Source organism: Actinia tenebrosa, unplaced genomic scaffold (genome assembly GCF_029948245.1).
Source record: "Actinia tenebrosa isolate PJP-AT-01 unplaced genomic scaffold, QUT_ActTen_1.0 PGA_scaffold11__36_contigs__length_13525064, whole genome shotgun sequence".
Lineage (NCBI taxonomy): Eukaryota > Metazoa > Cnidaria > Anthozoa > Actiniaria > Actiniidae > Actinia > Actinia tenebrosa.
In genome coordinates this window covers 3,904,646-3,929,363 of record NW_028292571.1, presented here as the reverse complement: position 1 = coordinate 3,929,363, position 24,718 = coordinate 3,904,646, and the positions used below count along the sequence as shown (strand labels likewise).

General features: G+C 39.7%; 2 protein-coding genes and 1 long non-coding RNA gene across 3 annotated transcripts; 2 read left to right on the top strand and 1 right to left on the bottom strand.

Moving 5' to 3' along the window:
- Positions 1 to 2,592: 2,592 nt before the first annotated feature.
- On the bottom strand, positions 2,593 to 9,719 carry LOC116299579 (2-Hydroxyacid oxidase 1). Its single transcript, XM_031708252.2, has 7 exons — positions 9,399 to 9,719; positions 8,131 to 8,282; positions 7,521 to 7,803; positions 6,373 to 6,571; positions 6,131 to 6,289; positions 5,979 to 6,048; positions 2,593 to 5,334 (listed from the first exon to the last, which is right to left on the bottom strand). Exons 1-7 carry the CDS (start codon positions 9,551 to 9,553, stop codon positions 5,270 to 5,272), a joined length of 1,083 nt encoding a protein of 360 aa, XP_031564112.2. The 5' UTR covers positions 9,554 to 9,719; the 3' UTR covers positions 2,593 to 5,269.
- LOC148912372 (uncharacterized) lies at positions 3,852 to 4,856 on the top strand. Its single transcript, XR_016119336.1, has 2 exons — positions 3,852 to 3,998; positions 4,672 to 4,856. It is a non-coding gene; the product is annotated as an uncharacterized LOC148912372 (long non-coding RNA).
- A 163-nt stretch (positions 9,720 to 9,882) lies between the features above and the next one.
- Positions 9,883 to 12,250, top strand: LOC148912371 (2-Hydroxyacid oxidase 2-like). The gene is made up of 5 exons (XM_089027777.1): positions 9,883 to 10,037; positions 10,160 to 10,311; positions 11,302 to 11,581; positions 11,795 to 11,996; positions 12,080 to 12,250. Exons 1-5 carry the CDS (start codon positions 9,883 to 9,885, stop codon positions 12,248 to 12,250), a joined length of 960 nt encoding a protein of 319 aa, XP_088883903.1.
- The last annotated feature ends 12,468 nt before the right edge of the window (positions 12,251 to 24,718 follow it).

Here is a 24,718-nt window from a genome sequence, read left to right as displayed (position 1 = left end):
TATAAACACATCGTCCGCGTATTTTCCTGTGTGTATCAACGCATATAACCTCTCCTTCATGACATCAAAGCAAAACAATGATTGAATTAATGTGGTCGCAACATTGATGTCATGCGTTAGGAGAAAAAATTGACACATATGACTGAGATGGACCTGCATGCACTCCCCCCTCGTAAGTCGTAAAAACAAGCCAACATCCATTATAATTCAGTTGAAAAATTATTGATTTGTTTTGAAAAGTTTTGATTGCAATGAATTGAAACGGAAACCTCACATCGGATATACTCAGTTTGGGGTATTGTATTTGCTCCCCAGGTAAATATGGGGCAAAGCCTAGTGCAAAGTTGATTTCATATGTGCCCTTCATTTGACAATAGGGCAAATATAGGGCAAAAACGGTTATCATATATCCCCACTGGGTAAATGCGTCTAAACTAAGGGCAAATATATAACATATTTACCCATGTGTTCAGATGTATGGCAAAGCAATGGCAAATTTATTAGAAATTTACCCCGACCTTTGCCTGCATAGGCAAATGTATGGGCAAATATAGAGCACCATATTTGCACAACATTTGCCAAGTGGACATATGATGACCAAATCCATTATTTCGTCGAGTGTCAATAAGAACCTCTTGCTGTAGATTATTGGTTGGTACGCACGTAGTATATATAGTTCTAGGCTACTCGAGATAATGACACACATAACCCAGGTAGATGAACTGAGATTTTTGGGTTGAAGAAGATTCAACGTAAATGCGATTGAGATTTGAGCAAAACATACAGGCTAAGACTATGGGATTTGGTCAAAAAGGAGGGGGGTGGTGCTGGGAAACGATGGGATCAGGGCCCGCCCTCAGGACCCTCTAAACGATAAAACATAATAGTAGCCAACTGAAGGTGTAAATGGACGGAGTCTTGAAGGAAAGATAAGACAAGAAGGACAAGGAATAGCAGAAGGAGGCAGGACAGGAATGCCGGGGTGTAATTATTACGATATTTTTTTAGAGCCAGATAAAGTTGTGCCTAACTTAGATCAGTGGCAGAGGTTGTTTCAGGGTTAGATTTAATGTGAGTAAGGCGTGCCCTGTTCAATACAGGTTAAATCTGCGAGTTAGACGTGCCTTGAATTAGATCAGCTCAGAGGTTGTTTCAGGGTTCAATCTGTGAGTTAGCCGTGCCCTAACTTAACTTAACTTAGATCAGAGGTTGTTTCAGGGATCTATCTGTGAGCTAGCCGTGCCCTGACTTACATCAGCCCAGAGGTTGTTTCAGGGTTCTATCCTGTGAGTTAGCCGTGCCCTGACTTAGATCAGCCCAGAGGTTGTTTCAGGGATCTATCTGTGAGTTAGCCGTGTCCTGACTTAGATCAGCCCAGAGGTTGTTTCAGGGATCTATCTGTGAGTTAGCCATGCCCTGACTTAGATCAGCCCAGAGGTTGTTTCAGGGTTCAATCTGTGAGTTAGCCGTGCCCTGATTTAGATCAGCCCAGAGGTTGTTTCAGGGTTACTGAGTAAAACGGAAAGGTTTTTAGTTAAGTATTATCAGATTGTATTCTGAGTAAAAAGAAGCATTAAAAAATAGCGATAAAAATTTCTTTCTTGGCTCGTTTACTTCCTTATCAAAAAATCGTATTTATAAAGATTGATAATGGGCCATTCTGGTAACTCAAACCAAATATATCCGCTTTCTGTATAGTTCCGTTTTAATTCCAGCTATTATTTTCCCCATCACAAACAGCATCTAAAGTAAGAGAAGCTAGTCTTGTTCCTCCCTCGTTGATCATGGAATCCGTATTAGTTTTTATGATTTTCCCCCAAAAATCTTCCATACTTAAAATCAATTATTTTTGGAAACTAAGAAACATCACGATGAATTAAAACGACAAATAAAGCGGGCTTGAGAAAACTGGCTAGCGAGGAAACCAAAGGAAAACATCTGTAAACTCAGGCAATAAGAAAATTAAGCGGGGAGTGCATTGCGATTTGTTGGTCCAATTTGTCGGCTCGACAAAATCGAGAGGCAAATCTGCGGTAGTTTTAGAGACAGACTGAAGCCCGATTCCAAAAAAATTGAATCGGCCCGATCCCCAAAGTATTTAGCACTTTCGCAGATTTTCTAACGGCCCGATTTTTTAATCGGGCTCCAGTAAAACGGAAACGAATCGGATGATACATTCTGGCGAAAAGTCGCGCAGACAAATCGCAGCGTGTAGACTGGCCTTTAACAGCAAGAAAAGGAATGTTTTTTTCCGAGGAAATAACACACGATCAAAAGAAGAAGGAAAAAGTATTTAGAAAGTCACATTTACAGCCATTCTAAATCACACGCGCCACTCTAGCGATTGTTTCTGTCGCGACGAAGAAGCTTTTGTGGATGTCAATCAAGGCGTTTCCATGACACTCTGTAGTCACGTTCCCTTTTAGCTTGGTTTTTTCCGACAATGTTATGGAAACACCTTGTGATTGACGTCCACCAAAACCTTCTTCGTCGCGACAGAAACAATCGCTAGAGGGTGCGTGTAATTGAGAATGGCTGTAAAGCAAGCAATTCATTAGTTTTATTTCGTCAAAATGATTCAAACATACCCCATTCAAGACGAAGTTTTTTATTTCAAAACATTTCAAATTTCAAATTTGAAATAAGTTTTTAGTTAATAGTTGTGCCCTATTTTGAAGGTCGGCACGATTCCCAAATAGCTCAATCAGGTAATAATCGACACACAAAATCCACTTTACGTATACAGTCCACTGTGATACCTTATCTCTTTAGTATGATAATTCGAATAATTTAAGGCACTCAAAGTATATAGAGAGATATTCTTGTCTGACTCAGCTTCAACAAGAGTGGATAATGAAAAGCTGATGAGTGGGATAGAGCTGGAAGGAAGCGTGATAACGTAACGAAATAAGAGGGATACTCCTTTCTCAATTTTTCTATTCTTAAATCTTTGATACGTGTTCTGAGCCGGCAACCCTATTCTGTACTCAATGTCCTACGTGTTATCTCGGCTCATAGTCTTTATGTATTAACAAACTTAGTGCGATTATGAAATTTCCAAACTTCAAGACTGAATTGAGACCTTAGTTAACTTTGATAAACAGCTTAATTAGAGAGCATGAAGCACAACTTGAGATTTTTATCTATAATTGCTGGAAAGGGGGAAATCAGAAAGATACGGAGCTTGGCAAACCGTCGTTGTAACATAGCAACCTTTTTTGCCGTTATAATAAAACCAACTCCAAGACTAAACGGATCAGATTTTGATGAAGAACCCTGTGACAGTTTAGTTTTTCTCGGCTTTCGTTCACTGGTTTTGCTAAAAGAGTAAAACGACGATAGTGTTGTCCTGGTGTTTTTCTAATCCAATTCAGTGCTTCAAAGACTCGACTCTTTACGCACAACTGTCCCTTGAAACAAAAAGATAAGTCTTCCTACCGTTTGAGATTAAGGACCAAAACTGCTAAGTGACTCTTGATTGGTTCACCTTAAGCCTCGCTTTCCATATATGTGAATTTACCTGTTCAAAACCAAAAGATCAAGCACTGTTGACGAAAAATGAAGGCAAAAAACACAGGAAGAAAAAATGGAAAGGAGTACAAAGCAAAAAAAAAAGCAAGAAGAAAGTCTTTTTTTCTTTAAACAAAGTAGTAAATCAACTTAAGCCCGCAATATGGAAGCAGGGAATTAGAGAGTTATCCCTCTTGACCAATGGTGAGTAGAATTAATCGAGCGCTCTAAAAAAACCGACAAAAAAGTATTTAAGGCCACTCTGTAGAGAGGTTTTTCACACACACCAAGTTCCGTCAATCTTTAATTTTTCTACGAGTGGTGAAGCTGCTAGACCGACAATGAACAACAAATCTGCCATTCTTGTTTTCTGTTTCGTTGTTTTCATGGCACTGGCTAGCCAAAGTGATGCAGCATTCGGATATATTCCTTCGGGAAACGGAAAGAAGAGAGATGTGAAGGAACTAAGTGATTCGGCCAAGTTTCAAGTAAGTGGTCATAGATCAGTAAAACACACGATTGAGTTTTAAATCAAGGCTGACGTTGCATTTATGTACTTGCCTCTCGCCTCTGGAGGTCTATAGGGTTAGATTTTCGATTTCTAGACATCACATGCGAGATAGGGTTTGTTAGTTCTCTCTCCCTTGATCCAAGGGTTTTTCTCCGGGGTAATTTGGTTTTCCTCCTTCACTGAGTTCGCAAACAAACCTAAGCTTACCTACATGATAGCATGTTTCAAATTCGATCTGCGAGTTAGTTTCAGCGTTCGATAGAAAAATAAAGGTTATTGCATGATTTTTTAAAGATATTCATCCAATATTTCAGTAATGATCTTTCTCAAAGGCAATAAATTGCTTATGTGCCAATCTTCTTTGAGAAGAGTACACGGTGAATTTTAGAGCTAGTCTTGGCCGGTTAGTTAGAATCGAGCGGCGATCATGATAATTCGAATAAGTGCAGTCATTGTTCGAACTATAGGAAGAACTTCATTTTCCATTATGTTCAGCTTCACTCTTTCTTCTCAGATTTTGTCGAAGCCATGTATTCTCGAACCTAGCTGTTGTACATCCTCAGGACTTTATCTTTCAATATGAAACCTAATCTCTATAAGATTATGGACTTCTCTTATATATAGTTGTATTTTTTCCATCTGTTTTACAGGAAGACTATGCAAGATACATTTGTACCGCAGCGAGAAACATCGGCTGCTGCAGCAAGCGAGCGACGAACGATGAAGCATAGGGAAATGACATGCACTAGAAATTGAATTTGGCCTTCATGTTAAATGCTATGATAGAAAAATATCATTTTAATAGGATGCAATTAATAAACCTAATTTAAACGTGTTTTGTACGTGTTTTTTTTTTTTGTATTTCATCTTTCCATTTCCCGCCTTGAACCGAAGTTCAAAGAAAAGCTCATATCAGTGGTAGTGCTTGACGTGAAATGGAAGAACATTTGTTCTTGTTCCAATAACATTCATCTCTACAATTCTAGACGTGAATGCACGAGGTCGTTACCGACCTTACCCGCTTTAACCGTTAGAAAGGTTTAGAAAGTACTGTTGAACCTGCTACCCCCTATCTAGCGGCCAGTTGTCAAAGTCCCAAAGTGGATTTTTGTATTAGTTTATGTTTCATAAGCAGCTGCTAACCTCTATTTAGCGGTCACTTCACAATTCCCCGAGCGGTTGGTGCTTGCGTATTGACCCCCTGAATCTCAATAACAGTTCGTAATCACTAGCTACAAACCCATGCATTTACAAATTACACTTGCAAAGACGAGTCACGAGAGATGGGGAAACATCTGACAGACAGGAACATCCTGAATATATTAAATAAAAAAAATAAAAAATGATTTAAAAAAAACACATGCCACGTTCCGCCTCTGATATTACATTTCAAAGGTTCAAGCATTCACTACGCTCCGTCGCTTAGCTAGATATTATATAATGCATCTACCTCAGAAAAAAGCACGAGAGACGTGTTAGGAGAAGCACGACACGTAGTGTTCTGCCAATCCCCAAGTGCTTTATAACTCCACACAGCACAGCAAAGAAGTTTTTTATTTCTTTCATAAAATACAAATGACAATAACCGCCATTTTGGATAGGAATGACGCTACTTAACGTGTGCGCGTGCTGTGTATTCTCATAAAGCACACGCTCCCAACCAATCAGAACGCGAGATTTATAACAGTTATTTTATATAATGCTTTTTTTTTGAAATACCAATACATCAATTATGTGTGTCAGTTTTAGATGTCGTAGTGATTTTTAGGTAACAGAAAATTCAACCATATTTTGATTTGTTTGTTTTTGTACACCACTACCAGTATCACGACAGTCATGCATGGTACATGAAGAAATAACATTAAGATTATCAAAGATCATCAAACAAGCCCCATAAGACAAGCCAGAAATAAATGCAACTTGATTGTCGAACTAAGAATAGATCTACTAAGCTTACCTGATAGTATCATGGCGGTCCTGAATTCTTCACGAAGTATCTCCAGTACTTTCAGCACACCTTCTTCTCCCTGACAACAAAACAAATGAGAAGCACAAACAAAGTTCATTAAAAGACAACACAGCAAAACCAAAGACAATTCACCAACTGACCTGATAGGCAAGTCCCCATACCACAGGACGACCAACGAATACAGCACGTGCACCCAATGCTAATGCTTTCAGTACATCAGCACCAAGCCTTACTCCACCATCCATATACACTTCAATTTGTCCATTGACAGCTGACACAACTTCTGGTAGAGCATCAATCTGTCACAAACAGTAAAGTACACAATTACATCTCAATACAGGCACAGTGGTAGTTGACATGGATCAAGGGGTTACCGACTCACCCCTGCCAAGACTCCATCCAACTGTCTTCCTCCATGATTAGACACAATAATGGCATCAGCACCATGCTGGACAGCAAGTTTAGCATCTTCTGCTGTTAGAATGCCTTTTAATATTACTGGAAGCTTGGTGATGGACTTGATCCATACAACCATGTCCCATGTAATGGCCTTTTCACACAGTTTGTCAGGCCAAACTTTCCTGCAACATTTAAATATCTTTTTTACTTGCCGAGAAAGGGAGGTCTGCACTTCAAATTATCTACTGATGACTTCCTCGTTTATCTCTTTGATCTACTGGATCCTATCAGGAATTTTCGCCTCATTCTGTACTTTTTTTTATTAATAATGCCATCACAAAGTCGGGTTGTCGTTGGCTCCCTGTGTTGCTTAAACTGAAGGGCATTCTTTGCATCAAAAAGATTACCCCGGACCACAAAATCCGACAAGCTTTGATATTCACGGAAACCTGCACTATCAACCTAAAAAAAACCCTAATTCATTGTTTATCGAAGAGCAAGACTTAATTGCGAAGGTCTCATGTTTAAGTTTTTCACGTCAGATGGAACACTCCATTTTACAGCTCCATTCAGTGACCACGAATAATAGCTCCACTGAGTCGATGTTGGAGTTTCCGCGCATGATAAACTATAGTTTTGCTATGCGCGGAAACTCAAACCTTGACTTGACTATTATTTGTGGTCAATGAACGGAACTGTTAAAATAGAGTATTGCTGGTTTTCAATCATTCCCACGAGAATAAAATAAAAAAAGACATGGCAACCATGTTGGATGACATAAAAGAGACTAATGACGAATCTTTTGCTAAATTCATCCAACATGGCGGCTGTGAAAACCAACACTTGGAATTTCAGTTAGAAGTCATATCAGAAGTAAATCTAAGTTGCAGAGACGAAAATTGGAGAATCTGAAGAAAATCCTCAAAGTACAGCTGAGAAACAACTAGCATCTCTACTCATATGATAGCGTGTCTAAGAATAGAACTCATGACCACAGCGATGAGAGATGGTGCATTAGCAGAGCATACAGAAACTATCAGGAGCTTCCAAGGACAAAGTGCATGGTAAAATAAAGTGATGATAACAGTGACATAAATGTATAAAAAAATTGTAAAAAAAAAAGTACAATACCCATCCTTAGATTTAAAATGAACAGCTACAACCCCAGGATCATTGTAAGTTCCCGATTTTAAGAAAGAACGCCGTTTCGCAATAACAGTTGCATCGACTGTTAAGACCAAAGCCTTGTATCCTGCCTGCTCTGCTCGGCAAATTAGTTCCTTGGTAAGTTCTCTATCTTTGAGTATGTAGAACTGAAACCATCTGAGTCCAGCAGGTGCAGCAAGTGTTACATCTTCCATCTTGGTGGTGGATATCATACTAAGGATCATGCAGGTCATGGCACTAGCTGCAGCTGCAAGTTGAAGGGTTGAGGTAGATAAGTATAACATCCTGTTTATAATCATACAATCGCACCACAACTACCATGCAATGTCACACTATGTCACACCACAACTACCATGCAATGTCACACTATGCCACACCACAACTACCATGCAATGTCACACTATGCCACACCACAACTACCATGCAATGTCACACTATATCACACCACAACTACCATGCAATGTCACACTAAGCCACACCACAACACCCATGCAAAGTCACACTATGTCACACCATCAATACCATACACTTTGATTACTATTATGGGTTTCTCTGGGAAAATGCTACAACATACCCTTTGCAGTAGCTTGTTCACCATCTGCATGTGCAAGCTTTTGATACCCAGATGGTGCAACACATATCGGCATGCTGACCCTCTGTCCCAGCAGAGTGGTAGACATGTCTACTTCTGATATCCCAGAAAGCATTCTGGGTCTCAGTCGTAATCTTCATTCATACAATACACACAATATGCAAGTCATATTTCATGATCTTTGACAATCAATTTTTGAATTTGCTTATTAAATTGTTTCAACACCTCAAGGAATTTTGGGGGAAGTGGGTGTGGAAGTATGGGAAAGGACAGGAAAATGTTAAAAAAAGGATGAGAAAATGTATTCATCATGCAGTCGTACTCTTTATAGTGAATGGCATGTCAGGAAACAAAGAGTTCTTCAATTTTGAATATAGTTTACCCTAATATTATAAGCAACAATATATGTCTTGGGTGTCCTAATTTATAAATAAGGTTGTTTGCAGGTCTTTCATGATATAGCAAGCAATGTTTAGGGCATGAAACAAATTAGTTCTTTGTAGATCGCCATTTATCCAAAGTTTTACATAATATCAAACCATAAGGACCCTTCATGGTGAATAGCTGAAGGACTGCCTCATGCCACACAATAAAATTCCCAATGTAAGGGGCTGTTCACACTAGACATCTAGATCGAATTGAGATCATTCTAAAGACAAACTGGCCAAATCTGAATGTTTCGAATAAATTTGTTTGAGACTTATTTAAACTAGATGACCTTGAGAAGTGATCTCGGATCGATCCAAAGTAGCTTGCATGTAAGTGTGAGTGCTAATCTTAAAGGCACTTCCATCAAGAATAGACACAAATAGACACTAGACAGTTAATAGACACCTATTGTGACCTATCTATAGACAATAGACACAATAGAGGCTTGCATCTATGTTTTTTTGGTCCATAGAAAGAACACAATATTAAACTTATTATTAATATATATTCTAATATAATATATTTTCCAATCTCAATTCTCCACTTTTCCCTTTTGCATACTACTCTCTCATTATTTTCAATCTAAATCCTCCATTTTTCGCTTTTGCATACTACTCTCTCATAATTTCAAATCCAAATCTTCCACTTTTCGCTTTTGCAATATACTAGTCTACTCTATAAAGTTCACTTTTGCATACTATTCTCTTATATTTTTCAATCTAAGAACCCCACTTTTTTTAGTTTTAGGGTGCTTTCGGTCCTTGAAGCAGCTTTTTTACATGCAAATATTCAAAGTTAAACATACATGTCCCTGAACTCACCTTCTGAATGAATCAATGTTGTCTTTGAGCGTCTGTTCTTCGTCTGCTCCTCCTTCAAAATAGCTCAAAATCTTCCCAGATACATTCTTTTTCGCCTCTTCCTCGATGTCTGCCAAGCAAACAGGCTCTGGACGAGGAGAAGAGTCTTTAGACATGGCTGTTTTTCGAGATGTTTAAACGAAAATTCAAATTGCTAGTTTGTGATACAATTTTATTTGGCATCTTCTGTGGAAAAAACATTGGAACTCCACAGGGACCCCGCTTCGGAAGAAAATAATCAACAAAGCTAAAAATCAAGAAAATCGATCTTTTATTGAATGTATTAAAAAAAAAAATTTTATATTAGATTAAAACCCAGATAAATAAAGAAAATCAATCTCTTTTATTATTTATTTTGACGGTATAATTTTTTTCTAAAATGGGGTTCCTTTGTTATTTTGGAAATCGGCTGCATTCTTTCGCAACTTATATAGGGATTTAAAAAATGTCTAAGAACGATTTAACACATTCAAAGCCTGTTTGCTTGGCAGATATTGAACATGAAGGTAAAAAGAAGCTATGTAGGATGTCATTGAACTACTACGAAGGAGGAGCAGATGAAGAAGTTAGTTTGAAAGACAATATTGATGCTTTCAGAAGGTGATTATATAGCAATGGAGCAATGTTTAAGCTTACTTATCATCGCTCATAAAGGTATAATTCCATGGATTCTAGCCATAAAGGAGAAAGCATTTTATTGTTCTCTTGGTGTGTTGATGCAGGTTAAGACTTAGGCCCAGAATGCTTCGTGGGATATCAGAAGTAGACATGTCTACCACTCTGCTGGGACAGACAGTCAGTATGCCAATATGCATTGCACCAACTGGGTACTCCATACTTGCACATCCAGAGAGCGAACGAGCCATTGCAAAGGGTGAGGGATGTGTATATTGAAGTGTAATAAATCAGTTTTTGTTTGTTTGTCCATCAATCCATTCACCATCCTTCAACAGACTGCTTTACCTTGGGTATGTTTTCCCATTTCAGACCATGTGTCATTTCCTAGAGTATCATTTCTTTGTTTAACAATTGTAAACGAGAAGGTACATGAATATGGATGCAAAAGATCTTAATTGCAAGAGAAATGGGAAAGAAATGGGAAAATATTAATACAACCAAGAATAAGAGGTGATTGTTTAACTGTCAATCCCTCTATCCACCCATCTACACATCCATCCATCCTTCCATCCATCAGCCCATCCATCCATCTGCCCATCCATCCATCTGCCCATCCATTCATCTGCCCATCTATCCATCCATCCACCTTTTATTCCATACTTTCATTCTTCCTTTCTTTTATTGATTCTTGGATTGATCCCTTCATCTATCAATCCATTCTCCTGTCCAACTATCCATCCAGTACCATTTATCCATTTTTCATAATTTCATACATTTATATAACTTAATTGATATATATATATATATTCCTTCATTCCTTATAATTACCATGTAAATGAGTCAATACCCATCATCAACTTTGCATATTGAATCAAGTAGTGCCAAATCATATAGTGCCAAATCACAGAAATTAATGGACTGTGTGTCTGCATGTATGCTAGAAAACGTATTTGTGAATAGAAATTGCCACTACAGACCCCCAGTATCGAGCATTTGAAGAGGCCTCTGAGGGGGAGGGGGTATGTACCGCTACCCACCACCTTAATTCATAAAATCGGGTCCCTATCTTGGAACATTGTTTTGATTTCGCCCCTTACAGGGTTTTTTCTCAGGGTTCTCTGGTTTTTCCTCCTTTCACAAAAATAAAACTCCTAAATCCTAATTTGATCTATCGGTAGCCTTATGACCAATTAGATCGAAATTAGAGTGATTTAGAGAATATATGTTTGCATCTTTTACCAAACAGCGGCAGCTAGTGCTAAGACATGCATGATCCTTAGCATGATTAACACAAGCAGAAACGAAGATATAGCACTTGCAGCACCAAGTGGTCTTCGATGGTTTCATCTGTACATCTTAAAAGATAGAAAGCAAATGAAGTCAAGAATCCAAAAAGCAGAAGAAACAGGATTCAAAGCCTTAGTTTTTACAGTTGATGCAACAGTTCTTGGAATAAGACGTGGTATTAGGAGATCAGGCTTCTCTCTTCCTCCTGGTGTTCAAGTTGCAAATCTTGGAGACAAATTGTATGTATTTGAATAAATTGATTGTTCACGGTATATAGAATCCCTTATGTTCTTTATACAAGACATTTTCCTTTATTTCTGTAGTTATAGGGAAATATAATGAGTATAATGAGTGTAATAAACAACAACCAAGGGATGCATGCATCCTTCTATTTTACTTATTTAGGTAATATACTTGTATATTAAGTGACTGATTTACTTACTTTTTATTAGAACTATTTGGCAGGTTGAAGCAATCTTTGACAAAACAATTTCATGGGACACCATAAAATGGATCAAGTCCATCACCAAGCTTCCAGTAATATTAAAAGGCATTCTAACAGCAGAAGATGCTAAGCTTGCTGTCCAGCACGGTGCTGATGCCATTATCGTGTCTAATCATGGAGGAAGACAGTTGGATGGGGTCTTGGCAGGGGTGAGTCGGTAACCCCTTGATCCATGTCGACTACCGCTGTGACTGCATTGAGCTGTAACTGTGTACTTTACTGTTTGTGACAGATTGATGCTCTACCAGAAGTTGTATCAGCTGTCAATGGACAAATTGAAGTGTATATGGATGGTGGAGTAAGGCTTGGTACTGATGTACTAAAGGCATTAGCATTGGGTGCACGTGCTGTATTCATTGGTCGTCCTGTGGTATGGGGACTTGCCTATCAGGTCAGTTGGTGAATTGTCTTTGGTTTTGCTGTGCTGTCTTTTTATGAACTTTGTTTGTGCTTTGTAACCGGCGGCAAGGCGCTCAGCTATGAATCAGATTGCAAGTGGTTTTGACAAAAGAATTTATTGAAAAATTCACACAACTTTACAATACATGAAAAAAAAAACGGGAACGAGATTACAGGATATCTCTAATGAAAACAAGAAAAATATTTACAATGAGATAAAATAAATTTGTAGCTTATCTAAATAGCTAAAAAGTTATGAATAAAATACAGTTTTGCTGGATATAAATAGAAACGGAAATACGTAAATTACGTCACAGGTAATTTGAATATTGCATACTGATTAGCAGTGTTTACAATACGCGAGTGAAAATTACTAGGTTGCAAAGTTTAATGTACAAGTCGGTAAACCGTTTAAAATGAACTAAACCAATGGAAAAAGCAATAGGAAAAATTGACTAGAGGTTAACTATGGCTTTAGGTAAGTATTTTAACCTTTGTTTATGACAAACTAAGAATTACACGGTTTACTGAACACGCGGTCGCGACAATGACCTTGAGTGTAGAGTTTAAGTAGCGAACAAATTAAAGGTTGGAAAGAAAAGGTCTTTTATCCCGCAGTTAAGGCTATTTATCGTAGTAAAAAGGTTAAACAAGCGAGTAAGGCGGTAGCGATCCTATAGTAAACGTTTTAAAGAGTTTAAAAGACAAGATACACTCAGCGTGATTACTAAATTACTACTGCGTGAATAACTTTGTACTAAATTACGCGCTAATGCGACTAGAATTACTACAACATGAAACGAATGCTTAACAAATATGTAGAAAATCTAAGCTATAAAATATAACGACTAGTTAACGATATTAACATAGATTTGTCCTAAATCTATCCTAGGTATAAGTGTAAAAGGCTTCAAAGATTCATACCTTTACATCGTAGAGAATTCCTTGTCTTGATATGTGCAACGTCTTCAAGAACTTTTACTACACTGATTTAAGCTTAGTTTGGGCCTATTTTTATGGAAAAACCTGCATTCTTAAGACCTTACACATCCTATACAATGTTGCACGCCCTAGGCGCAAACAGGATGTCCCAAACACGAACTTACGTAAACAAGCGCCAAACCTAGGCATGACTCACTGTAATGTAATTACGTACGGAAATTATTTCTTGCTTACGCATTTTCCACGCAAACAGTTAACTAAAGAATTACATTCCTATGTGTACACGAGGCATTCCTAATTAAAAATATAGATTTATGACTAAATAATTACTGTCCAAAATAGTGTCTTTTGACTCTGTCACACTTGCCCCTCCTTTTTGTTTGCTTCGTCCTCGAGCAAATTCAGGAACAATGATACGCAGGTGGACTCGTCAGTGCTGAAGTGCGGATCTTGGAAGATTATAGAGGTTGCTGTGTTGGCCTGCCGTTGTCCTTGTGGAACGTCGGAGTACAGGTGCAGCCAGTTCTTCCTCAGACGCATCATCACTATCATCATCATCATCAGGTTCAGCTGGTTCTGTCATTGGTTGAAAGGCGATTGTCATTCCTCCAATGTCATCTTCTTCATCTGATGATTCTGGCGATGCAGTACATGTTTGTCTAGACCTGTCAGCTTGCCTGTGTCGTCCTCGTATCTCCAGCATTGGTCTTGGACACACTTGCATTTCTCCTTGACTAACAACTTTATCTCCTCCATGTCCATCAGCTCTTTCAACGACATATGTATTGTTGTCTCTTCGTTCGACGATTTTGTACACTTGGTTGTCCCATTTATCTTGAATCTTGTTTCTTCCTCTGACTTTACGATTGCGAAGGAGTACTCGCTCTCCAACTTGTAGTGGTTCGGCCAGTGCTCTGCTCTTCTGGTCATGGATCTTCTTTCTGATGGTAGCAGCTTCCTTCAAGTTTTGTGTCACAGTGGTATAAGCTTCTCGTAGACGAGTCTGGTGCTTGGTAATCCATTGCTGGTTGTCTACTGTCACTTGTCTGTCATCATCAGGAAGTAGAATGTCCAGAGGTAGCTTTGCATCTCTACCAAACATCAGGTAGAAGGGTGAGTATCTAGTCGTTGCATGTGGCGTAGCATTATAGGCGTAACATAACTCTTTCAGGTGTTCAGGCCACCTTCTTTTCTTTTCTGCTGGTAGAGTTCTTAGAAGCTCATGTAGTGTACGGTTGAATCTTTCGCACTGCCCATTTCCTTGAGGATGATAGGGGGTTGTCCTTGACTTCTTAATTCCATACACTGCACACAACTCCTTGACTAGTTCTGCCTCAAATGACTTGCCTTGGTCAGAGTGTATTCTTTGGGGGATTCCATACACAAGGAACCATTCTTTAATCAGGGTCTTGACTACGGTTGTAGCTTTCTGATCACGGGTAGGTACAGCAATTGTAAACTTTGTGAACACATCTGTTAACACGAGGACATTTTCTCTTCCATCTGTTGCAGGCTCAAGCAAGGTAAAATCCATCGCTAGCACTTCCAATGGCCTAGTAGCTAGTAGGCTGCCCATCGGCGTCTTGACTGGAAGGTAGGATCCTTTGGCAATGACACATCTTTCACAATTTGAGATCCATTGCTTCACATCTCCTTGCATACCGGGCCACCAACATCTTTTCCTCAAGAGCTGTTCTGTCCTGTCTTGTCCTTGATGTCCACATTGATCGTGCGCACCCTTCAGTACTTGTGATTTCATTGATGTGGGGAGTAGCAGTAACCGAAGCTCACTTCCGTGTCCGACTCCTGTACGGCGGTAGAGAACTCCATGGCTTTCCTCAATCCTGTTCCAGTGACTAAGCAACTTCCTTGTATCCCTTGTCTCTTGTTGGCTTTGCCTGTTACTTGGCCGACGTCCAAGGTTTCGGTAGTGGAGGAGACGACTGATACATGGGTCCTCCTGCTGTAGTCGTTGGATCTCTGTGAGAGGTGTGGTTGGGAATGAGGTTGCTTGCTCCTCCAGCGCACTTGTCTCTGTGTTGCTTATGAACGCTGCTGATACCATCAAATGTTGACGTACCTCTTCTGGTAGGTCTGTAGTATTGGTAGAGTAGGCTAGGGTACTTCTTACTTCAACTGTGGTTGGTTCTTCATCTCGGTTGATGCGACTTAGAGCATCTACATTCTGGTTGTGACGTCCAGGGCGATACTTGATGGTGAAGTTGAAGTTTGCTAACTCTGCAGCCCACCTCTGCTCCACAGCTTTCAGCTTACTCTTTGACTGTAGGTATGTCAGCGGGTTGTTGTCTGTGTAGACGACAAACTTCGATCCCAGCAGGTACTCCCTGAACTTCTCACATACAGCCCACTTCAAGGCTAGTAGTTCCAGCTTCCTCGATGAGTAGTTCTCCATGTTTCGCTCTCCACCTCTCAGGCCTCGGCTGGCATAAGCGATCACTTTGACTCTTCCGTCCTGTTCTTGGGACAGCACGGCTCCCAATCCTTCGTTGGACGCATCCGTCTCTAGGATGAAGGGCTTGGTGTAGTCCGGGTAGGCCAGCACTGGTGCTGAGGTTAGTAGATTCTTTAACTTGTTGAAGCTCTTTTGGCACTCTTCTGTCCACAGTACGCCAATCTGCTTCCGGGTGGTCTTGTTACTTCCTCCGCTCCCGAGCTCAGCAACTAACTTGTGCAGCGGGCCTGCCATTTGAGCGAACTTGGGGACAAATCTTCTGTAGTATGACGCGAAACCAAGGAATGATCGCAGATCGCGCACTGTCTGGGGGACTGGCCACTCGTTAACTGCCTTTGTCTTTTCAGGGTCTGTCTCGACACCGTCAGCAGAGACCACGTGCCCCAGGTAGGACACCCGATCTCTGAAGAGTTGACACTTGGTTGGTTCAACCTTTAATCCATGATGCTTCAGCTTACTGAATACCGTTTCCAACCGCTCAAGATGTTCTTCAATGGTGGATGAGAAGACTATGATGTCGTCCAGGTAGACCATCAGGGTGCGAAGTATGTCCTCTCGAAAGACTCCTTGCATCAACCTTTGGAAGGTCGCTGGGGCATTCTGTAGTCCAAACGGCATCCGAGTGTACTGAAACAAACCCATGGGCGTTGTGAACGCAGTCTTGTGCTGATCATCAGGATGGACTTCAACTTGATTGTAGGCTGATGCCAGATCTATGGTGGAAAAGTACTTTGCGCCACGCAGTGCCTCCAGTGATTCCTCTATCCTTGGTAGGGGGTACTGATCACGCTTGGTTTTCTGGTTCAGCTTCCGGTAGTCGACGCACATCCTCAAGGCTCCAGACTTCTTTCGTACAAGCACTATTGGGGAGGCATAGTTACTCTCACTTGGACATATCACTCCTTTTTCTAGCAAGTCTTGTAGATGCTGTTGCACCTCCTGGTATTGGTTTGGAGGAATCCTTCTGTAACGCTCTGTGACAGGCACATCATCGTCTGTGTAGATGCGATGATATGTTGTCTTTGTACAGCCAAGGTCCTCCTTACATGAAGCGAACACCTCTTCATTTCTTTCGAACATCTGGAGAGCTTTCTCCCTCTGAAGTTCCGTCCCGGGGAAATGTTCCAGGGTAATCCCGTGAGGGGGTGTCTGTATCCTTTGCCAACGTACTTTGCCCACAGCTTCCCGTTGGGGTGGCATCTGAGGGTCAGCACTAAGGTTACAGCACACTGTCACCATGTTATTCTCGTGTAGGAACTCCAACTGCTCTCCTCTCTTGACCATCTCTCCCTCTCGCACAATTCCAATCCGCGTCCTCGGCTTTAGCCATATGTCCTTTGCCGTCTGGTTGGCAACTCTGACATAGTAACACGTCTTGGTAGTATCCACGAGAGTACTGGCCACGGTGAGGTTTCCTTCTACTGGTACACCAAGGGGTTCGATCACAGCATCATTGCCCCATGATGGGCCTGTGACCAAGACATCAGATTCCGTGAAAGCAGGGACCCAGACTTTGTCTGAGCCGGCTACTTTCACGAACCCAGTTTTACGTTTACTCTTCTTCTCTTCATCTTGCAGGATCTGTTGGTATTGGGGCACCTGCCCAAGAACGTTGGTTCCCAGTAGGCCAGGTACCCTCCTCTGCATTACTGTAGTGGCTGCTGTGTCCTTTGTGATGAAGATGCCGCACCCAGGGACCACCACTCCTCCGATCTCTACTGTAGCGACGATATATCCAATGTAAGGGATGTCCAAACCGTTAGCTCCTCGCAGCTGCAGTAATCTTGTTTCAGGGTGTAGGTCTCCAAGGGTTGGCTGTAGCTTTTCCCTGTAGAACGACTCGGTGATGAGGGTAACCATGGAGCCCGTATCCACTAAGCTTTTCACAGGTACTCCGCCAATCCTCGCCACCACTGTGGGACTTGTCCCGACAAACTTTTCGTTCTGAAAAAGAGAATTAGAGCCACTACAGTTCCTCTCCACGGCGTGGCTCACTGCCGTGGAGAGCTGGAGTTTGACTCCTTCTGTGGTGCTGCTGGTGCCTTGTCTTTCAGGGGCTTTGGGCAGTTCGGCCGAAGATGTCCAAGCTCGTGGCAGTTGTAACATCTCCTCGGACCACGTGGGGGACCTCGTGGTGGTGATGGGCTCGCGAACTTCATGGTAAGTTGGGTTAGCAGCTTCTGCTGCTCATCCAGCAATTTTTGTTGCTGCATGAGCCTCTCCACCAGGGCCTTCTGTCCTGCTGTAAGCTCTTGGATGGCATTTACTTGGTTGCTCTCCACCAACACCTCCTTGGTCGCTGCATGGCGATGTGCTCCTCTATCTGTGTCTTCCGAGCTACGATAGGCCTCTTGCCTCACCTCGTTGAAGGTCTTCTCGGGATGTTCTCTGATATAGCGCTTGAGATCCCTGCGCAACAGGTTGTCACGCAAGTTCTCAACGAATGTGTCTCTGAGGTTCTGGTCCTTGTTTTCCAGGGCTCCTACGTGTACTCTGGTTATGTGCTCCGCCATTGACATCAGGGCATGGGCAAAGTCCTGGATGGGCTCCCTGTCACCTTGTTTTCTGGCGAAAAACCTCTGGAGAAGCTGGGTCTTGGTGAGCTTCTCCCCGAAGACGTCTCTTAGAATCCTGAAGAAGCCATCCGGGTCTATCCAGTCATCCACAGGCCTTAGTCGAACTTCATCTCGAGCCGCACCTTCTAAGCTATGGTACAGGAAATCCACCGCCTCTTGACCAGTTAACTTCTGGGCAGCCACAGACCTCTGTGCATCCGCTATCCAGTCTTCAAGCACTTTGTCGTCTCTGCCACCAGCATACTTTCTCAGCTTCTTCTCCCTTGGCACTGTCACTTGTACCACTGGTGCAGGAACAGGTTGGGCAGGGGGTCCTCCTTCAGCCTGCATGCCATCCAGCTGTGCCTTGAGTGCAGCCAATTGCTCTGTGAGTGCAGCCACAGCTTCTTCTGCCATGATTTCAGTCTCGTTCCCGTTGGTAAATAATCAGTAACTACTAATGTCAACTTTCTTGCTATCCCACTTCTGACACCAAAAATGTAACCGGCGGCAAGGCGCTCAGCTATGAATCAGATTGCAAGTGGTTTTGACAAAAGAATTTATTGAAAAATTCACACAACTTTACAATACATGAAAAAAAAAACGGGAACGAGATTACAGGATATCTCTAATGAAAACAAGAAAAATATTTACAATGAGATAAAATAAATTTGTAGCTTATCTAAATAGCTAAAAAGTTATGAATAAAATACAGTTTTGCTGGATATAAATAGAAACGGAAATACGTAAATTACGTCACAGGTAATTTGAATATTGCATACTGATTAGCAGTGTTTACAATACGCGAGTGAAAATTACTAGGTTGCAAAGTTTAATGTACAAGTCGGTAAACCGTTTAAAATGAACTAAACCAATGGAAAAAGCAATAGGAAAAATTGACTAGAGGTTAACTATGGCTTTAGGTAAGTATTTTAACCTTTGTTTATGACAAACTAAGAATTACACGGTTTACTGAACACGCGGTCGCGACAATGACCTTGAGTGTAGAGTTTAAGTAGCGAACAAATTAAAGGTTGGAAAGAAAAGGTCTTTTATCCCGCAGTTAAGGCTATTTATCGTAGTAAAAAGGTTAAACAAGCGAGTAAGGCGGTAGCGATCCTATAGTAAACGTTTTAAAGAGTTTAAAAGACAAGATACACTCAGCGTGATTACTAAATTACTACTGCGTGAATAACTTTGTACTAAATTACGCGCTAATGCGACTAGAATTACTACAACATGAAACGAATGCTTAACAAATATGTAGAAAATCTAAGCTATAAAATATAACGACTAGTTAACGATATGAACATAGATTTGTCCTAAATCTATCCTAGGTATAAGTGTAAAAGGCTTCAAAGATTCATACCTTTACATCGTAGAGAATTCCTTGTCTTGATATGTGAAAATATCCGTAGACAACGCAACGTCTTCAAGAACTTTTACTACACTGAGTTAAGCTTAGTTTGGGCCTATTTTTATGGGAAAACCTGCATTCTTAAGACCTTACACATCCTATGCAATGTTGCACGCCCTAGGCGCAAACAGGATGTCCCAAACACGAACTTACGTAAACAAGCGCCAAACCTAGGCATGACTCACTGTAATGTAATTACGTACGGAAATTATTTCTTGCTTACGCATTTTCCACGCAAACAGTTAACTAAAGAATTACATTCCTATGTGTACACGAGGCATTCCTAATTAAAAATATAGATTTATGACTAAATAATTACTGTCCAAAATAGTGTCTTTTGACTCTGTCACACAAACATAAAAGCACAGAAATCTCTGTAGTCTGAGATCGCACATTTCACATTTTAGAGCGAAAACGTTTTTGGAAATAAGTGTATGCATTTCTTCACCACTTCGAGGACAGATACACATAAGATTGATACAGAAAATAAACAAAAAAAGTCTTAAAAAAGTTTGATTAATTTATTTGTGGTGCATTCATTCGTTTTGAGAAAAAGGCGTTGCTGCACAAAACCCTCCAAGATTCTTCAATTCTCTTTGCTCTTTAAACATGTTTTATTCCCGTTCAGAAGGGTAGAGTAATCATAGCATTTTAACCAATTAAAAACACGCAAAATAAAACATCACGCGTCCCACATGCAAAAGCCAAAAATAAATTTTGTTAAGCTTCGTGTTTAAATTCCCAAGGGATCAGACGTATTTTTTAATTTATTGCTTAATTTGCTACCATCGCGCTTTGTATTTGCTCGAGCAAGAAGGGAGTCATGCGAAAAGATCGAACATCCCACAAGGGTCACTAGGATCGTAGGATTGAGGTAGTTGCATTTCTCCGATTCGGGGAGGTTAGATGGGGACGCGGAGGATCTTATATGGATTTTCATCCAATTTTTGAGAACCTTCCCCGTTCGATAACCAGACCAAGGATTCTATTGAGATGGTTGAAGCACGGTGTCTCTACACGAGTCTTCCATGTCAATCTCCCTTTACGGAGAGTATACGCAAAAGGCCAAATAAACAACATTTGAATAGAGACAAATGATTAAAAAGAGTAGTTTTGCACAAAATTGTACATCCCACATGGACAACTGTGTTTAAAATATAGAGAAGAGAGGCATCTGCGTGCGGAGGACGGAGGGGGTCGATGGAGGACGAAATAATGAAACGAAACTTGACACCTAAACCACTTGTTACATATCCAAGATTCTTAATTAGTCTCTTAGGGGTCGGATCAAAAGTACCCCCTTTGAAGAATAAAAAATATAATATTTTTTGAAATAAAAAAATGAAGGAGTTAAGAATCAAAAATCAAAAATCAAATCAAAAATAACAATGTTAGGGTTAGAACCCTAGCAGTAACCCTAGCTGACTAGAATTTGTGTTAGGGTTAGGGTTAGCGTTAACCCTAACCCTAACACTCAAAACGCTAACCCTAACCCTAACACTCGAAACGCTAACCCTAACCCTAACACAAATTCTAGTCAGCTAGGGTTACTGCTAGGGTTCTAACCCTAACATTGCTATTTTTGATTCTATTTAGGGTTATTTATGAGCGTTAAGAATGTTAGGGTTAACTTGGTACTTTTGATTTATATATATTTTTTTTCTTTTCGACCTATGTAAAGACATTGCATAACGTATCTTCATCCGATACATGGATATCTCTGGATATCTAGCAAGGGAGGATAGCACGATACATCTCTTGGGAGCTGAGAGGGTTACGCCATCCATCACCTCAAGTTCTTAGAGCGAGGCAACCGACTTTATCCGTTACAACCTAATCATCCATGTGGGATGTACAATTTTTATGCAAGAATCCTTTGCGCGATCAAATACAAAGCACGACGGTAAAAATCATATTCAATTCTCTTGGGAATTAGCATGCGGTGCATCACAAAACTCTTCCCAGGCCGCACTTTCATTTCAATTCCTTCCTTTTCTACCTGCTTGTCTTTGTTTCACAGCATTCTATGTTAACGCACACAGTGTACATAGTGTTTTTGTTTTAACCATCTCACCAGTGATTGACCCAGGAAGTGCAATGGGTCAACATGGTGGTCATCAGCTAGGAGGGGTCCTACTAGGACGCCGACCGCACGCCGGGGTTGTGAGCCCCGCCCTCCTCTTGATAAAAGAAAAAACATACAAGAAAAAACATAGAAACATCATATTTGACTTTATTTGTACTTTTTGAGAAAAACAATCACTAACCCTCATTTATGATTAAAAGTTGTTCACTGATTAGTAACCTTTGTTTCACTCGGTTAAGTCATTTAATACTAGGCCTTTTGCAACATAAGGTCACGTGACCCTACCCCCTAAATGAAAAGTTGTGTCAAAATGAACATCAGAAATGGAAAGAGCACCTCGATATCAATGAGAAGGCAAAGTTTTAGCTAATAACGTTGACTATAGGAGAAATGGCATTAAAAATAAAAGCGAATATTTTATAAGGATTTGTACGAGCATTTCCCCATACAAACCCTTATAAAATATTTGATTTTGCATTTGCCATCTCTCCTGTTACAGGTTATAAGCTGAAACTTTGCCTTCTTACTAATATTGAGGTACTCTTTTCATTTCTGTTGTTCATTTTGAAACAATTTCTATCCTGAAGGGGGTAGGGTCACGTGACCTGTTTTTGCAAAAGACCTGACAATCAAACACTTTACTTTGTTGCTCGCTCTTCAATCATTAAACAGGGTTTTCATATATAATTATTTCAATAAAGTTAGTCACCTGAAAAGCTATAAAGCTGAGGCCGACAAGGATTATGGGTAGATACATTTTACATGTTTCAACCGCTTGATAACTGTTGATGGACTTGATGATCTTTTACCAGTTACAGTCTCACCTCTTCTGAGCATCCTCAAGCTGCAGTTTGTATCAAAAAAAGCTTCACTTGTTTGAAATAAATTGTTTCCAATGATCCTCAGTGATCTTAGCTTTCTAGGTTTTTGGTGACTAACGTTATTGAAATAAGTATATGGTTCCCCTCTTTGAAATTCCTGTATCATAACCTGTCATATGAATATGATCTGGACCATATTACTGACCTACCCATATAAAAAAGAAGAACATTATATGACCCTGTCTTAAAAAATTGCCAGGCAATAAGCCGATGGGCACCTGTATTAAGCCATGCTGAATTGATAAATTCCTAAAGCTTGATCACCACAGTTCAGGAGAGCCAGTCTAATCAAGTATACTCTTCTTGGCAGAAGTTTCCTTATTCCCTGAAATCAGACTGCCAACCAGGGTAGAGCACATGCAGTAAAACCATAAAATAAAAACAGTCTCTCGTATATTTGTCTTCCTGTAAGGAATGTTCTGATTGAGTAATAAGTTCACTGAATAGCTGCTACTATTTGTCAGTATCAACTGTTTTTATTTCATGGTTCTTCTGCACATGTGCTCTAGGAAAAGTACTGATTCACTTTAAATGAAGAAATAAACAAAAAAGATAGGATGACCACAGTAAATCAGTGAAACACTAATTACTAAATAGTACAAAATAGTGCTAGTTAAACAATAGGAAACAATGGAATTTACATGGAATTGTGCTATTTAATATCACTAAAGTTTCACGGATTTACTGTGGACATTCTAGCATGGAGGGAAGGAAGGAAGGAAGGAAGGAAGGAAGGATAAAAGAATGAAAGAAAGGAAAAAGGAAGAAAGACAAAAATGTGACAGACAGACAGACAGAAATCTTTATTGAAGTGTTTATGAAGTGAAAACTTTTTTCAATTAAATGCAATTTTGCTGATTTTAATTCAATAAATAAATACTACATTTTATAGCTGTAACAAAACTCTCTATATATAATAGACCTAAGTACATTTATTTTACTTCAGTACATTCTTCTTCATCAACCCTACCAGCTGAGCAGTGAACACGGCGCACAAAGCATGCATGTACACTATTCACTGCTAAGCTGTCAAGCTAATCAAGACTATTAAATTAAGAGTAAAACATAGTAAAGGAAAAAATGGAAACTATAAATTCTAATTCTAAATTCAGTACATCCTTGATCCTCATCAACCCTACCAGCTGAGCAGTGAACACGGTGCTCAAAGCATGAGTGGACAAAATTACCACTGGCTCTAAGCCTTTTTTGGGCTTTAAAAGAACAAAGCAAAAATGGAGGTAAAGTGAAATTGTTTTTATTCTTCTTTTCCATATTTCTGCTTCTCATATAGGAATGTTGGCCATGGGCAAAAACAGCTAAATGGGCTGTGATTGACAAAATTCACAGCTCAGCTGGTAAGCCAATCAATACTATTAAATTAAGATTAAAGTGAAGGCATTTAACCCATGGAATAGAAATTATTAGTCAACGTGTAATAGTCAAATAGATACAAAAGAAGACAATGGAATTAGGGTCTACTAAAGTGTATTAGTCTAATATCTATTTCACGGGTTAAATGACTTTAATATAAAACGTAGTAAAAATGAGATCTATAAATTCTAATTTAAAAATTAGTCTAACACATCGAGATTTTGCATAAAAAGAAAATAGAAATAGTACGAATAGTAAGAAAGTATAAATAATTGTAATTTCAAACAAATTACATACATGAAAATTCATAAAAAATAAATTGAATAAAAATAGTAAGATTTGAAGAGGAAAGTTAAATAAACTTATAATAGACACATTCAATTTCGTAAAAAATAAATGGTGGATTCATTGAAAACCAATAGTAAGTAAAAATCAAAAAAAGTTATAAACCTAGAGCTTTAAATTCACTATAATAAACCCAACAAAATTACTTGATTCTGATTGGACAAGAGGAGGTACGATTAGTATAGGAGATCGTACGATCTAGAGTACAATTTTATAGGTATTAGTGATGTTTTGAAAGTCTTTAATTAATTTGATAACTCTCAAAACATCATGATTATCTATAAATTCCGAATTGTATGAGAAGATCATGCAATTTTTTGCTTTGCTTATGATACACTCAACACATTTGAACAACTTTTAACTTTTAAGTTAAAATGAAATTTTCTTATTAATTTAACATGA